Below are 16,884 nucleotides of genomic sequence, written 5' to 3' on the forward strand. Positions count from 1 at the left end.
CCTAGAGACAAATGACAATGAAAACACGACAATCCAAAACCTATGGGATGCAGCAAAAGCAGTTCTAAGAGGGAAGTTTACAGCAATACAAGCCAACCTCAAGAAACAAGAAAAATCTCAAATGAACAATCTAACCTTACACCTAAAGGAACTAGAGAAAGAAGAACAAACAAAACCCAAAGTTAGTAGAAGGAAAGAAATCATAAAGATCAGAGCAGAAATAAATGAAACAGAAACAAAGAAAACAATAGCAAAGATCAATAAAACTGAAAGCTGGTTCTTTGAGAAGATAAACAAAATTGATAAACCATTAGCCAGACTCATCAAGAAAAAGAGGGAGAGGACTCAAATCAATAAAATTAGAAATGAAAACAGAGAAGTTACAACAGACACCGCAGAAATACAAAGCATTTAAGTGACTACTACAAGTAACTCCATGCCAATAAAATGGACAACCTGGAAGAAATGGACAAATCCTTACAAAGGTATAACCTTCCAAGACTGAACCAGGAAGAAATAGAATATATGAACAGACCAATCACAAGTAATGAAATTGAAACTGTGATGAAAAATCTTCCAACAAACAAAAGTCCAGGACCAGATGGCTTCACAGGTGAATTCTATCAAACATGTAGAGAAGAGCTAACACCCATCCTGTCAAACTCTTCCAAAAAATTACAGAGGAAGGAACACTCCCAAACTCATTCTATGAGGCCACCATCACCCTGATACCAAAAGAAAATTACAGACCAATATCACTGATGAACATAGATGCAAAAATCCTAAACAAAATACTAGCAAACAGAATCCAACAACACATTAAAAGGATCATACACCAAGATCAAGTGGGATTTATCCCAGGGATGCAAGGATTCTTCAGTATACACAAATCAATCAATGTGATACACCATATTAACAAATTGAAGAATAAAAACCATAGGATCATCTCAATAGATGCAGAAAAAGCTTTTGACAAAATTCAACACCCATTTATAATAAAAACTCTCCAGAAAGTGGGCACAGAGGGAGCCTACCTCAACATAATAAAGGCCATATACGACAAACCCACAGCAAACATCATTCTCAATGGTGAAAAACTGAAAGCATTTCCTCTAAGATCATGAACAAGACAAGGATGTCCACTCTCACTGCTATTATTCAACATAGTTTTGGAAGCCACAGCAATCAGAGAAGAAAAAGAAACAAAAGGAAAACAAATTGGAAAAGAAGAAGTAAAACTGTCACTGCTTGCAGGTGACATGATACTATACATAGAAAATCCTAAATATGCCACCAGAAAACTACTAGAGCTAATCAATGAATTTGGTAAAGTTGCAGGATACAAAGTTAATGCACAGAAATCTCTTGCATTCCTATACACTAATGATGAAAAATCTGAGAGAGAAATTAAGGAAACACTCCCACTTACCACTGCAAGAAAAAGGATAAAATACCTAGGAATAAGCCTACCTAGGGAGACAAGACCTGTATGCAGAAAACTATAAGACACTGATGCAAGAAATTAAAGATGACATAAACAGATAGAGAGACATACCATGTTTTTGGATTGGAAGAATCAATACTGTGAAACTGAGTATACTATACTACCCAAAGCAATCTACAGATTCAATGCAATCCCTATCAAATTACCAATGGCATTTTTTACAGAACTAGAACAAAAAATCTTAAAATTTGTATGGAGACACAAAAGACCCCAAACAGCCAAAGCAGTCTTGAAGGAAAAAAACGGAGCTGGAGGAATCAGACTCCCTGACTTCAGACTATACTACAAAGCTACAGTAATCAAGACAATATGGTACTGGCACAAAAACAGAAATATAGCTCAATGGAACAGGATAGAAAGCCCAGAGATAAACCCATGCACCTATGGTCAACTAATCTATGACAAAGGAGGCAAGGATATACAATGGAGAAAAGACAGCCTCTTCAATAAGTGTGCTGGGAAAACTGGACAGCTACATGTAAAAGAATGAAATTAGAACACTCCCTAACACCATACACAAAAATAAACTCAAAATGGATTAGAGACTTAAATGTAAGACCGGACAGTATAAAACTCTTAGAGGAAAACATAGGAAGAACACTCTTTGACATAAATCACAGCAAGTTCTTTTTTGATCCACCTCCTAGAGTAATGGTAATAAAAACAAAAATAAACAAATGGGACCCTATGAAACTCAAGAGCTTTCGCAAAGCAAAGGAAACTACAAACAAGACGAAAAGCAACCTCAGAATGGGAGAAAGTATTTGCAAACGAATCAATGGACAAAGGATTAATCTCTAAAATATATAAACAGCTCATGCAGCTCAATATTAAAAAAACAAACAACCCAACCAAGAAATGGGCAGAAGACCTAAATAGACATTTCTCCAAAGAAGACATACATATGGCCAAGAAGCACATGAAAAGCTGCTCTACGTCACTAATTATTAGAGACATGCAAATCAAAACTACAATGAGGTATCACGTCACACCAGTTAGAATGGGCATCATCAGAAAATCTACAAACAACAAATACTGGAGAGGGTGTGGAGAAAAGGGAACCCTCTTGCACTCTTCGTGGGAATGTTAATTGATACAGCCACTATGGAGAACAGTATGGAGGTTCCTTAAAAAACTAAAAATAGAATTACCATATGACCCAGCAATCCCACTACTGTGCATATACCCAGAGAAAACTATAATTCAAAAAGACACATGCACCCCAATGTTCACTGCAGCACTATTTACAATAGCCAGGTCATGGAAGCAACCTAAATGCCCACTGACAGACGAATGGATAAAAAAGATGTGGTACATATATACAATGGAATATTACTCAGCCATAAAAAGGAACGAAGTTGGGTCATTTGTAGAGACATGGATGGATCTAGAGACTGTCATACAGAGTAAAGTAAGTCAGAAAGAAAAAAAACAAATATCGTATATTAACTCATATATGTGGAACCTAGAAAAATGGTACATATGAACCAGTTTGCAGGGCAGAAAAAGAGCCACAGATGTAGAGAACAAACGTATGGACACCAAGGGGGCAAAGTGGTGATGGGTGTGTGTGTGTGTGTGTGATGAATTGGGAGATTGGGATTGACATATATACACTAATATGTATAAAATGGATAACTAATAAGAACCTTCTATATAAAAAAATAAAATTCAAAAATTAGAAAAAAAATCTTGGCGGAGGGGTGCTGGTAATCTGATAGCTTCCTCAAAAGGCGCTATATTTTTTAATCTTCAAAGCCCTCCATGGGGCTAAGCCAATAGCTAGCATAATCATACATGAGTTTCACATGTAATTAGGAGAATTACTAGAAGTTTATGCAATGTTTCTTGTATTTAAATGTTTAACTGGTTCTTGATTCAGCCAACAGTTGGAAGATAGAATAGCCTCGGTTGATAGTTTTTAGATTCAGATTAAACCAAACCTTGTAGTCAGAAGGTTGAGAGCTCAAGAGGAGGAGGGAGGAACTCCAATAACTTGTTGTTTTGCAAATGCTAGTCCCAATGAAACAGAAGGAAACACTGTATAAGGCATAACCTTGGTCTCCAAAAAGGACACACTAAAAACTGCAGGGATTTAACATGGAAGCCTTATTTATGCTACCTTGGTTAAAATTAATGAGCTGCAAAGAAGTGTTAATTTACCTACAGTGACAAAAAGATTTGGGAGGTAGCATGTGAGGATTGTATGTGAGGTTGCAAGAGGATTCAAAGTGATTCCACAGCAAGCAATAGCCAAAAAACTGCAGCAGCCTACTCTAGATCTAGTAGATACCCTGGTGCTGCAACAAACATTCAGAAGGCTTCAGAAGGCACTCAGCAATTCTCTTGGCAATCATAAATATAATACTGAGTTAGGAAATCCTTTATATAAAAGCAGAAGGGAAATTTATTTTGCCCTTTAATGAAATATTCTATGGATAACCTTGCCTTTTAAGATAATTTATATTTAGTTTAAGCTCAGTCAATAAATGTATATTTTGAACATCAGGAATGACTTTAATCATAGTGTTAATTTCATTTTACTTCTGCTAATCAATTTTATATATAAAGTAGTTCATATGTTAAACAGTATGTGAACCAAAATTAGGAATATAAACCCTTCCTAATGAGGTACGCTGACAGTTGGTTAAAGAAAAATATACTTTTTTAATTACCAGAGAGGACATAACACAAAGTGGTATTAAAAATCCTTTAAAAAATGGTACTATACAATTTCCGCTAATACTGGCTTAGAATTTGTGTTTTTTGATATGGTAATTCCAGTTCATTTAAAAAATCACAATATTATAGAAAATGTAACATTCTTTTTAGATACAAATACCACCATTGACTTGGACTCAGAATACTTACAATAGCAAGGGACATCATGTAATATAATGCTTGCCATATTTTACTTTTTAAAGAAATAATACACTTATGTTTGCGTTGAAATGGTAGTTTTTTAAAAAAAGATTAGACTTAATGTAAAGGCCATAGAGTTGATTATTTGTGTTCCCCTGCAAATGGAAACATCCTTTTTCCTACTCATTGTTGAGTTAGATGAAAATTCAGATTCTATCCCTTTGCTATAATTCCTTGATGATGTAACATTATCTCATACCAAAAGAGGTACATAATAGTAGAAATACTTTTGATAATTTACTGGAATTTCATTTCACAGTTACTGAGGTAGAAATTGGCCATGTGTTTTTCCATTAAAAGATAAAAAATTCATCTAAATTTATTGATTCAAAGACATGCGTTTTTTTCACCAGCTGTTTTATAATCATAATTTCCAAACCAAACACTGCATGGAAATTTGCTCCTTGATGTGTCTTTTTTATTTACAAAGACTTACCACTAGTGAGAATGTTACAAAGTAACACTGTAAAACACACTGAGAAAACAGTATGGACTGTGTCACAAACAGCTAATACAGTATTAAGATAAGTTTTCTGGTTTCTAAAGAAAAGGTACTTTAGAATTCAGTGTGAGTCTCAGAAATAACTCTGACCATTAAGTAAACATCAAATTTTTAATAAATAACATACATGAAAAACAAACATTTTATAAAAATTACCTTATACCTAGCAAAATAATTTCTTTGATGAAGATTTTGGTTGGATTTATCTTGGCAGTGTTCACTTATTTAAAATTTTTGTTCTGCATTTACTCTATTCTGATGAAATTCCACCTTTTTGGAATCACACAAGAGATGAAACAGATACAGCTACAATATTGTGCCTTCTTGAAATGCTTCTATCCACCTATAAGAGAAATTTGTTAGATTTTAAAATACAATCATCCAATATATGTTAAGACAGTATAGATAATAGCTGTACCTGTGGATCCAATTACTCTAACAGTATATTTAAGATCTTTCCTATAGAAAATGAGAATTCTGTATGTATGGAACTACCCTTTATTTGGTAATTTGGACCAAACTTTGGCCTGAAAAGTGCATCACTTACTTCTTTCTCTTTTTTGGCCACGCCACACGGCTTGCAGGATCTCAGTTCCCCAACCAGGGATAGAGCCCGGGCCCTGAAAGTGAAAGCGCCGGGTCCTAACCACTGGACCACCAGGGAATTCCTGTGCATCTCTTATTTCTTTGAAGCATGAGGAAGGGGCCATTCCATGTAAAGGCTCTATGATGTTCTACTGATCCCATTTAATTGATTTTGGAAGTGGATATATCTGCAGAGGCCTTTATTTAACCCCCTTTCTGCCTTTGGGAATACTAGCTCTGTCCCTGTCTCCTCATCTCTTAATTCTACCAACCAGAGACTCCTTGGGCATCTGTAGTCCAGACCTATTCTAATATTTTCAGTGAAAGGGAATCTAGCATCTAGTAGTCTACTCTCAGTTGATCTAAAGTTTGCATGCAATATAAAAGTGTCTCACTTTCATAGAAGTCTTTCTAAAATTCTTTTGCCTCAAAAAGTTTTATTTGACAATATACACAGCTGCAATTATTCAGAAGACACTTGGAGGTAGTTTCTTTGTACCTCCCCAGTAGTGTAATGGCTTCTAAACTTACCATGAACACTTGAAATCATTCAATGTAATTAGTAAAAGTAGCCTGTAGCAGATTTATCTCACATTTTAAGGATGGAGTTTAAAAAATTTTTTTAAATGCAAATGGAATATAAGTTATACCATAATAAAAAGGCTTTTTAAAAGTCAAAAGTTTCCATTAAAATTAACACATTTTAATATTCTATAATGTGCAAATACAGCAACGCATATGATAATAACGTAAAGAGAAATTTATAAATTAGCCTGTATTAATTCTAAATAACAAGTAAGCTGATACCCTTCACCCAACTACATTCAGCTCTGTCTTGAAGGGCTTTCTATCTTGTCAACTTAATGACATAAAGATATATATTCAAAAGCTTATCAGCTTGATGATGAATTCAGGTAAAAATGATGAGAAATATAATATCCAACAGAATTTTAGGGCAATTACTATTTTATCCAAGTAACTATTTTTTATTTTTTATTTTTTTTTATTTTTTTTTGTGGTACGTGGGCCTCTCACTGTTGTGGCCTCTCCCGTTGCGGAGCACAGGCTCTGGACACGCAGGCTCAGCGGCCATGGCTCACGGGCCCAGCCGCTCCGCGGCATGTGGGATCCTCCCGGACCGGGGCACGAACCCGTGTCCCCTGCATCGGCAGGTGGACTCTCAACCACTGCGCCACCAGGGAAGCCCCAAGTAACTATTTTTTAAAGAAAGAATAGTTGTGTCATAATTTAAAAATATTCTTCAGTACTCAAAAGTATCTGATTATTATTCAGGAACATGTGTAATTCTGGTACATTAATTTTAACTGCCTAAAGAAAAGACAAGCCTGGCTTATTTAAAGTATTCTTTTTGATCTGCATGCACTTTTAAAGCCTATTGAGAAAACATGAACACCTCTTAGTGAAAATAAAATGTATATTTTGTGAGGCCAAAATGAAAATCAAATGAAAGGGAGGCGAACTGAATTGTTTGGTTCAGAAAGGACCTCAGTTTCACAGAGATATGCTTCTCTCTGTTAAGCAATCTCATGACACCTAAATAAATATTCTTGTTGGAATTTTGAAAAGACTATTTCAGCCTTTTCCACCTAAAATGATATCCATTTCTTTCTACTCAGTCATTGGGAACAGCATGGGAGCCTCTTAATGTGTTTGACCTTTTCCCCAAAGGAGTAAGTCAGCAAGCAGCTGTTTAAACCCCTGCTGTTCCATGGCACAATTGAATCACTGGATTGCCAAAGTCCCGGAATGTTTCAAGAGAAGATTCTTAACCTCATTGGAGGAGAGGTCAAATAACCTCAGCTTCCCTTCTTTTCAGCAGAGGAGAATCATGCTGCTTCCTTGAAGGTCATGTGTACACAAAATATTTTGGACAGAACTACCTATTTTCTTTTCCTCTCTGCCTCCTGAAAATATTCCAGATACTCTTGCCTGTCTTTAAAACAATTCTAAAGAGTCTGAATAATACATTAAATTCTTTCTAAATTGTATGTCTGATTTAAGTTCTTCGTTGTTTCCATGCATGGAAGTAGGTTATTTTTAAAATCAATCGGGCTTCCCTGGTGGTGCAGTGGTTGAGAGTCCGCCTGCCTATGCAGGGGACATGGGTTCATGCCCTGGTCCGGGAGGATCCCACGTGCCGCGGAGCGGCTGGGCCCGTGAGCCATGGCTGCTGAGCCTACACGTCCGGAGCCTGTGCTCCACAACGGGAGAGGCCACAACAGTGAGAGGCCCGCGTACAGCAAAAAAAAATAATAATAATAAAAATAAAATAAAATAAAATAAATCAGTTAAAGTAACAACTTGAAATCTAATGTATGAAAGAAAAATACGTCTAAATTACTTACTTCTGAGCCGAGTGAGCATCATCTGCTTTGAATACATAAAATAACATGTTTTTGTGCAGTAACTGAAACACTCTCGACTCTGAATTCTCATCTTTGACTTGAGTGACAGTGAATCCTAGTAAAGGTTGACTCTCCAAAGCTGCCACGTCCTAAATTTACAAAGACACAAAAGGAGATGGGTTTCTAAATTGATACAAAATTCAGATCTGCAAACTCTTGATCTATGTAACTCCAATTTAGTTTCAAATACATATATATAAAACAATGGTAATTCTAGCAACTTATTCACCTTTCATTTATTCAACAATATTTATTGGGACACTCCTGCCCCACCTACACCATGAGCCAGACACTGTGCCAGACAGTTTTCAGTGTGTTCATATCCACTGAATTTCACATTATTTCTCTACAACCACAGGAGGTAAGTAATTATATTACTTTCATTTTATGGATGCAGAAAATGTAGCTCAGAAAGGTGATTACCCAAGTCCCACCGAACCTCTGCCTTTAGTGAAGTAGTCAGCAGTCACATGACACTCCCCAAACTTACATTTTAACACTATGGAAAATTCCTAACATTTTTGAGTAAGAGCTCTTTAGATACAAAACAAGGACACTGTTCATGTCAAAAATAACAGCAACATCTCCCCCCTCCCAAAGCAAAGCAAAACAAAAAACAGAGACAAATTAGGCAAACGTAATTATTTCCAGGTAGCGTTATAAAACAAGACCCTCAAATTATTCATGTTTAGATTTCAGATCTTACCTCACTTGCAGCATACGTATATAGCACTTTATTTTTTATGACAAACCACAAGTGTTTCCAAGGTTTTTTATTGCCCTTTGATCTGTACAAGTAGCCACTCATAGAAGAATCTTCTGTGTTCGCTGATACCTAGGTAAGCAAACCCCACACACAGTTTAATAGTTTTCATACAAAAACAAAATTTAAAATCACAAAATTGCTTTTGATCATTGGTGCTGAAAGCAATAACCATAATAAGAATATCATGTTTCAGAATGAAATTGTTTATTTTCAAAATCTGCTGCTGTACAAATTGAATACTGCCATGCCATGGGCATAAAATCCTTCCTTTTAGAAGCAATTCCAGAATTTTACCTGGTTTAACTGTGCTTGCATGTATGTGTTTCTTTGTGGGTTCACCTGTATTTTCTCGGTTGCCAGAAGATGAATAATAATTCCACATGTCAAAAATGCCTTTTATTTTTTTTTAAGATCCATCCACTTTATTTTTTAACATCTTTATTGGAGTATAATTGCTTTACAGTATTGTGTTAGTTTCTGCTGTACAACAAAGTGAATCAGCTATACATATACATATATCCCATATCTCCTCCCTCTTGCATCTCCCTCCCACCTCCCTATCCCACCCCTCTAGGTGGTCAAAAGCACTGAGCTGATCTTGCTGTGCTATGTGGCTGCTTCCCACTAGCTATCTATTTTACATTTGGTAGTGTATATATATGTCCATGCCACTCTCTCACTTCGTCCCAGCTTACCCTTCCCCCTCCCCATGTTCTCAAGTCCATTCTCTACGTCAGCATCTTCATTCCTGTCCTGCCCCTAGGTTCTTCAGAACCTTTTTTTTTTTAGATTCCATATATATGTGATAACATACGGTATTTGTTTTTCTCTTTTTGACTTACTTCACTCTGTATGACAGACTCTAGGTCCATCCACCTAAGTACAAATAATTCCGTTTCTTTTTTTGTTTGTTTTTGTTTTTGTTTTTGTGGTATGCGGGCCTCTCACTGTTGTGGCCTCTCCTGTTGTGGAGCACAGGCTCCGGGTGCGCAGGCTCAGCGGCCATGGCTCACGGGCCTAGCTGCTCCGCGGCATGTGGGATCTTCCCAGACCAGGGCACGAACCCGTGTCCCCTGCATCAGCAGGCGGACTCTCAACCACTGCGCCACCAGGGAAGCCCAATTCCGTTTCTTTTTATGGCTGAGGAATATTCCATTGTATATATGTGCCGCTTCCATGTCCTGGCTATTGTAAATAGAGTTGCAATGAACATTGTGGTACATGACTCTTTTTGAATTATGGTTTTCTCAGGATATATGCCCAGTAGTGGGATTGCTGGGTCATATGGTAGCTCTAGTTTTAGTTTTTTAAGGAACCTCCATACTGTTCTCCATAGTGGCTGTATCAACTTACATTCCCACCAAGAGTGCAAGATGGTTCCCTTTTCTCCACACCCACTCCAGAAAAATGCCTTTTTAAAGCTGTATTTTGGGACAGTATATATTGTTTATTGCTCTTCTTATTTTGGGTGTTAGGGAAAATTACTTAAACCTTTAACTCAGTTCCTGAAATAACTTTTTGGATTTCTAAAAACTTTATCAATACAAAAGTAAATAGAAAATTCTTTTTTTTTTTTTTTTTTTTTGGCCATGCCTGCGTGGCTTGCGGGATCTTAGTTTCCTGACCAGGGATCAAACCCGGGCCCTGGCAGTGAAAGCACAGAGTCCTAACCACTGGACCACCAGGGAATTCCCAGAAAATTCTATTATTAATGGTGATTTTTTAAAATTTATTTATTTATTTATTTATTATTTTTGGCTGTGTCGGGTCTTATTGTGGCATGCAGGATCTTTCGTTGATGCATGAGGGCTCTTAGTTGCAGCACTCGGGCTTCTCTCTAGCTGTGGCTCCTGGGCTCCAGAGCATGTGGGCTCTGTAGTTGTGGCACGCGGGCTTAGTTGCCCCATGACATGTACAATCTTTGTTCCCTGACCAGGGATCGAACCCAAGTCCCCTGTATTAGAAGGCAAATTCTTAACCACTGGACCACGAGGGAAGTCCCTTAATGGTGATTTTAAAGATCAGTTTCTGCTCCCCAAATTTTGGTCTAAAAGAAAAGAAGCTTGTTTTGCTTCATAAAAGGCTGAAAGTGTTTCAATCTCTAGGTAAAAGACAGTAAGCCTTCAGTGATTATAATGTGGCAGTTGAAACTTTTCTCTTTTTAAATATAGGAAAAATAGAGATATAAAAGCCAAGTTTAGGAACTGCCTTATTGGTGGTATGGTGAACAGACTCCCAAGGTGGCTTCCCACTGAGAATCAGGCTGTTGTAGCATCTCCTCCCCTCCAGTGTGGGCAGGACCTGTGACTGCTCCTAACCAATAGAATATGGTGAAGGTGATGGGCTATCACTCCCATGATTATATTACATTACATAAGACTCTATCTTGCTAGCAGACTGGCTCTAGAGACTTTCTACCATGCTGGCTTTGAAGAAGTAAGCAGACATGTGGGGAGGCCCAGGTGGCAAGGAGCTAAGGGCAGCCCCTAGGAGCAGGGTAGATCTTTCCCTAGTCAGCCTCCAGATGAGAACTCAACACTGGCCAACACCTTGACTGCAGCCCTAAAGAGATCCCATCTAAGCTCCTGAGATAATAAATGTGTGCTGTTTTAAGCCACTACATTTGTGGTAATTTGGTACAAAGCCATAGAAGACTAATAGAGATGGGGTCTATGAATTTTAAAGTATATCTTTAATCATGTAGTAATTGTATTAATTTCTTATACATTTCATAAAAAGGATGATATATTGTTTAGTGGAAATTTTATTTATTTATTTATTTATTGGCCACACCGGGTGGCATGCGGCATCTTAGTCCCCTGACCAGGGATCGAACCCGTGCCCCCTGCATTGGGAGTGTGGAGTCTTAACCACTGGACTGCCAGAGAAGTCCCAAGTGGAAAATTTATATCTAATGTTAAATTAGAAATATCTCTCAAGTGCAAGTAAATTTGTATACAGAAATAACATCCCTGTATAAGACTACTAAGTAATTAAAAAAAAAAACTAAAATGTTTATATTTAAAGGAAGTTTCTCTTAAAATGTAGTCACACTGGGATACCCACTATGTACTTATGTTAAGTGTTACTATCATTGCCCAAAATATTTGGTACATTACTCTTTTGGAATATTTTACAATTAATTTATTAGCCATACAAGATTAATCCCAATACTGAATAGTCATACATAGTCCTCTATTATCTTTTTAAAAGCAAAATTGGTGTTAACCAGCTTAATCACCTAATTGATTCACAAAACTTTCCTTCCAATGATTTATTTAAAAAATAAATGGGTTTCCCTGGTGGGGCAGTGGTTAAGAATCCGCCTGCCAATGCAGGGGACACGGTTCTGAGCACTGGTCCGGGAAGATCCCACATGCCGCAGAGCAACTAAGCCCATGCGCCACAACTACTGAGCCTGCGCTCTAGAGCCCACAAGCCACAATTAGTTAGCCCATGAGCCACAACTACTAAAGCCCACGTGCCTAGAGCCTGTGCTGTGCAACAATAGAAGCCACCGCTATGAGAAGTCCGCGCACCACACCAAAGAGTAGCCCCCGCTTGCAGCAACTAGAGAAGCCATGCACAGCAATAAAGAACCAAAGCAGCCAAAAATAAATAAATTAAATAAATAAATTTTAAAAAGTAAATAAATAACAAATAAAAAATAAAAATAAAAGATAGGGCTTCCCTGGTGGCGCAGTGGTTGAGAGTCCGCCTGCCGATGCAGGGGACACGGGTTTGTGCCCCAGTCCGGGAAGATCCCACATGCTGCGGAGCGGCTGGGCCCATGAGCCATGGCCGCTGAGCCTGCGCATCCAGAGCCTGTGCTCCGCAACGGGAGAGGCCACAACAGTGAGAGGCCCGCGTACCGCAAAAAATAAATGAATGAATGAATGAATGAATGAAATCCAACTCAAGAGATGCAGCCTGCCATTACTGAGGGTGCTGAGGCTCTGAATGTATGTAATTTTAAAAAAGAGGAATTTCTAAAAATGTACTGAACATCACTGGAGTAAGAACACAACTCCCTAATTCCTCAAAAAGTTAAATATAGAATTACTGTATGATCAAGCAATTTCACTCCTAGGTATATAACCAAGACAAATGGAAACATAGGTCCACATGGAAATCTGTACACAAATGTTTATAGCAGCATTATTCACAATAGCCAAAAGGTGGAAACAACCCAAGTGTCCATCAACCGATGAATGGCTAAGTTGTAGTACGTACATAAAAAGGAGTACTATTCAGACATAAAAAGAAACAAAGTGCTGACACATGCTATAACTCAGATGAACCTCAAAAACATTGTGCTAAGTGAAAGAAGCCAGACACAAGGGTCATATATTGTATGACTCCTTTTATATGATAGATCCAGAATAGGCAAATACATAGAGCAGATCCATGGTTGCCAGGGGTTGGAGGGAGGGGGTAGTGGGGACTGATTACTTAGCAGACACGGTATTCTTATGAGGTGATGAAAAAGTTTTGAAATTGGAGCAATATGTCAGTTACACATCACTGTGAATACACCAACTACTACTGAACTGTATATTTTAAAATGGTTAATTATATGTTATGTGAATATCACCTCAGTTTTTAAAACAAAGACAAACAACACCGCTTTCTGAGGAGACTACTTTGACTTTTACAGCACTTCACTGGATACATTTCCCCATGTGACCACAAAGGAGCAAGGCAATGGCTCTCAAACTTTAGTAGACATGTATCTGAATCGCCAAGAACGCTGGTTAAAGTTTCTGGTTCCATGCAGTGTGGGTGGGTCCAGGAATCTGCGTTTCTGTAAGTTCCCAGGCGGTGCCGCTGCCGCTCTGGAGGATGCTTTGAGAACCAGTGGAGTCAAGGGAGAAATGGCTGCAGCCAGGAAGGCCTGTTTGTGTGGCTGGGTGGAAGGATGTGCAAAAAAGGATTGGAATTAGGTTGAGTCTAGTCTATAGACCATAACGAGCTTTGGTAGCCAGTGCTGTGGAGTTTCGACTCAAGAGGAGAGCACAGGTAAGAATTATATTTTTTAAATGTGACATCAGCATGGAGAGGTGAAAAATTACAGAGAACTGAACATTAATTTGGTTGGTTAAGAACCTTAAGGTTTTTGAATGTAGATAGAGATTCAGGAACTGTGTGATGGAAGAAATAGAGTTCAGGGGTATTCACTCAGTTGGCTTACCCAGTTCCACATGAAACTTGGCAAATGGAACTGTAAGTCCTATTCTTACTATATCATGAGATTGGCTATAAATCACTGCCTAGTGTTTCAATGGCCATGATGAAATACACTCAACTTTACATGAGAAACATGATCCTGGTAAAAGTTTTAGAGCTGTTTGCTTTTCCATGATAGAAGACCTCCACAGCAACCAAGCAAGAGAACAGAATTTAAAACTACTCTCCTGGCCACAGAACTAGCATAGGTAGAACTAATTAATAAAAATCAAAATAGGAGTGACCAGAAAGGCAGGACTGTCTGAATTCTTGACACTGGCTGACTGAACACCTGATTTTGAGGAACTGGGATAGGATATCATTGATGCCTGTGGATTTAGTCCAGTGGCAGGTCTAACTCTGTAGTCTATTATCACTTAAAATTTTTTTAAGTTAAAGGAAGAACAACGTACTATCAGTGATATCAGCTGTATATAACCAACTAATGCCTATAAAAAACAAGCCATGCAGATGAGTAAATGCTAATAAAATGCCCCAAATATTCTGTAGACTTCTTCCCTCTCCTCAAAGGAGAAAGGAAGGGGTCTCCTCAAAGTAATTTTAAAAATTCACACGTGTCCAAGTTATCTTTCCTTTCTATCATTGCTATAAAATGTTCTCCAAACCTTTCAACAGGCATTTTCTAAATGACTCAGGTCATAAGGGAGATCAAGCAAGATAGTGAGGCCTCAACCACATCCATTACCAGTATTAAAATGCATGTCTTAATAGTGGTGGGAAATGACGTCTTCCTTTATGAAAGAAAAATAGTGTATTATAAGTGTATGAATAATTCAGCCTCTATCAGGTTGCAAGTCTAATGGAAACACTTACTTCTTTGAGAGCAGCTGGGATTTTTTTCTGTTTCCTCCCTGATGGAATACTATGTAAGACTGATGATAAGGTGCTTGAAGGAGATTTGTGATTTCCAGGAGATCCAATCTTAGGAGAGTGCTGGTGATCTAAAACAAATCGGGTACACTTATATAACCAATGGTAAGCATTCTGCAATTCAATTTAATCCAAATCAATAAACGTTGTTGCATAAATATCCATGGAAGGATACTTAAGAAACTTATGACACTTCCCCAGGCTAGAAGTTGAGTGGGAGGAAGACTTCCCACTGTCTATGATTTTATACTTTTTCAACTGCAAGCCATATGAAAGGATTGACCTTTTGCGCCTTAAGAATCCTGAAACATGTTTATGTACTACCAACTTTATAAAAAATTGAAAAAATTTCCCTCCTGACTTTAAAAAAAAACCAAACTGACAACGTCATTTAGTATCCAGATACATGACCAAATAATATTACAATGAACAAAATGCTAGAAAAGGGACTATGAGACAAGATGAGGAAGTAATTAATTTTCACTGCAGAGGTTCAAGGAAAGCTGGGAAAAGAATGAGAGTTTTGAGTTAGCGTTAAGGTATAAGTAGGAGTTTGCCAAGCTAAAAAGTGGAGGAAGAACACTCCATGAAGACAAGTCAGCATAAGCAAAAGCACACAGATATGAAATTAGTTCATCTATTTGGAGGTGAGGCTGGGAAAAAAATGGCTGGTTCTAAGGACTGTCTTTTAGGCAGTGGGAAATCAAAGGCCTTTTGGGCTGGGAAGTAACACGAGCAGACTGAATTTAGAAAAATAAATCTGGCAGTAGGAAAGAGGAAGGATTTGCAGCAGAAAAACCTGTTAGGAAATTAGGACAGTAGTCCACATGAAAGATAATGAAGGCTTTGTTAGGGCTGAGGTGGATAAAGAATTCAAGAGCAAGACAGGTTTTTCAAACATAAATTTGGCAAGATTTACTGACCAAATGGGTGTGTGTGATGAGGGAGGAGTATTCAAAAATGAATTTTGAATGTTTGAGCGTATATTATATAACCAGAGAACAAAGGGAGGAACATAAGGGTGGCAAAAGATTAGGTGGACCTGTCTTTTTGGAAAATGTATATAGATAATAACAAACGATTCCTCTATAAATATATGGATTCTGAAATGGCATGTCATCTAGTTATATTCATTTAGATATTCTCATTGATGACGAAAAGCTATTCTTCATCAACATGAAGGATAATCTTTTAAAAATTTAGATCCTTTAAGTTTCAGGATCTCGTCCTAAAATATAGACCTGAACTGCATTCACCTTAACTGTAGGGATGGATACTTGCAAATAATGAACAGGCAGATATGATTTATCATTTTGTAGTTGGAGAAAAGCTGCACATTTAGATGTAAAATAAAACCTCACTACATCAGTCCAAGTGATTAGAATAAGGCTAACAAAGTTCTACCTAGTATGTTTCCATAGAGAATTACTTTACTAATAGATAAAAATGATTTGTAATGAGCACACAGTTGTGAAACTAGAAACTTGAAAATTATTTGGAAGTTAAAGTTCCCCTATAACTCCTCCAAGCATTTTATCCTGTGATTACATTTCTATAATCAGGATCCTCAGCAAAACCATTTTCAGAGTAAAAATAAGTTTCAGTCCAACCTTTCTTGGAATTACCACAAAATATGAGTTAAGAAAGCTGAACTAAGTTAAGAAAGCAAGATACTTAATATTTTGAGAGAAGTATCACCAATCATTTTGCTAATGTGCCTAAGATGATTCTTTCAGAAGGTTGCCTGAAAGTATCTGGGGAATAATGGAATTTTCAATTAAATCTTTACTTATATATTACCTAATTTCTGCAGTTCTTGGAAACAATGTTCACATACTCTTGCTGGTTGATTTTTCAGGTAATCTAATCCATATTTATTTGATGAACAAGCTTGGCATACAATCTGAAAACACATTGGAATTATTTCATTTAGAATAACCTTTGTATCTAAACCACCAGTTATGTTACAATTTATAGTTGTCTACTTTTCAAAACCTTTTCATAGTCACTGAGTCTGAATAAAAATTCAGTGGAGCTCAGGCATGTAGGGAACTCACACACA

General features: G+C 37.4%; 1 protein-coding gene across 4 annotated transcripts in view; it reads right to left on the reverse strand.

Moving 5' to 3' along the window:
- Positions 1 to 4,232: 4,232 nt before the first annotated feature.
- The window catches only part of FGD6 (FYVE, RhoGEF and PH domain containing 6), a 109,691-nt gene continuing 97,039 nt past the window's right edge, over positions 4,233 to 16,884 (reverse strand). For all 4 annotated transcript variants that reach the window (XM_082635871.1, XM_082635873.1, XM_082635872.1 and 1 more), the window contains 5 exons: positions 16,623 to 16,725; positions 14,766 to 14,893; positions 8,646 to 8,774; positions 7,880 to 8,028; positions 4,233 to 5,271 (listed from right to left, as the gene is read on the reverse strand). In XM_082635871.1, the coding sequence (XP_082491997.1) occupies positions 5,235 to 5,271; positions 7,880 to 8,028; positions 8,646 to 8,774; positions 14,766 to 14,893; positions 16,623 to 16,725 (546 nt within the window). In that variant the 3' untranslated portion in view covers positions 4,233 to 5,234. The remainder of the gene's footprint in view (positions 5,272 to 7,879; positions 8,029 to 8,645; positions 8,775 to 14,765; positions 14,894 to 16,622; positions 16,726 to 16,884) is intronic.

Source organism: Mesoplodon mirus, assembly GCF_964341445.2.
Source record: "Mesoplodon mirus genome assembly, chromosome: 11".
NCBI classification, from domain to species: Eukaryota; Metazoa; Chordata; class Mammalia; order Artiodactyla; family Ziphiidae; genus Mesoplodon; species Mesoplodon mirus.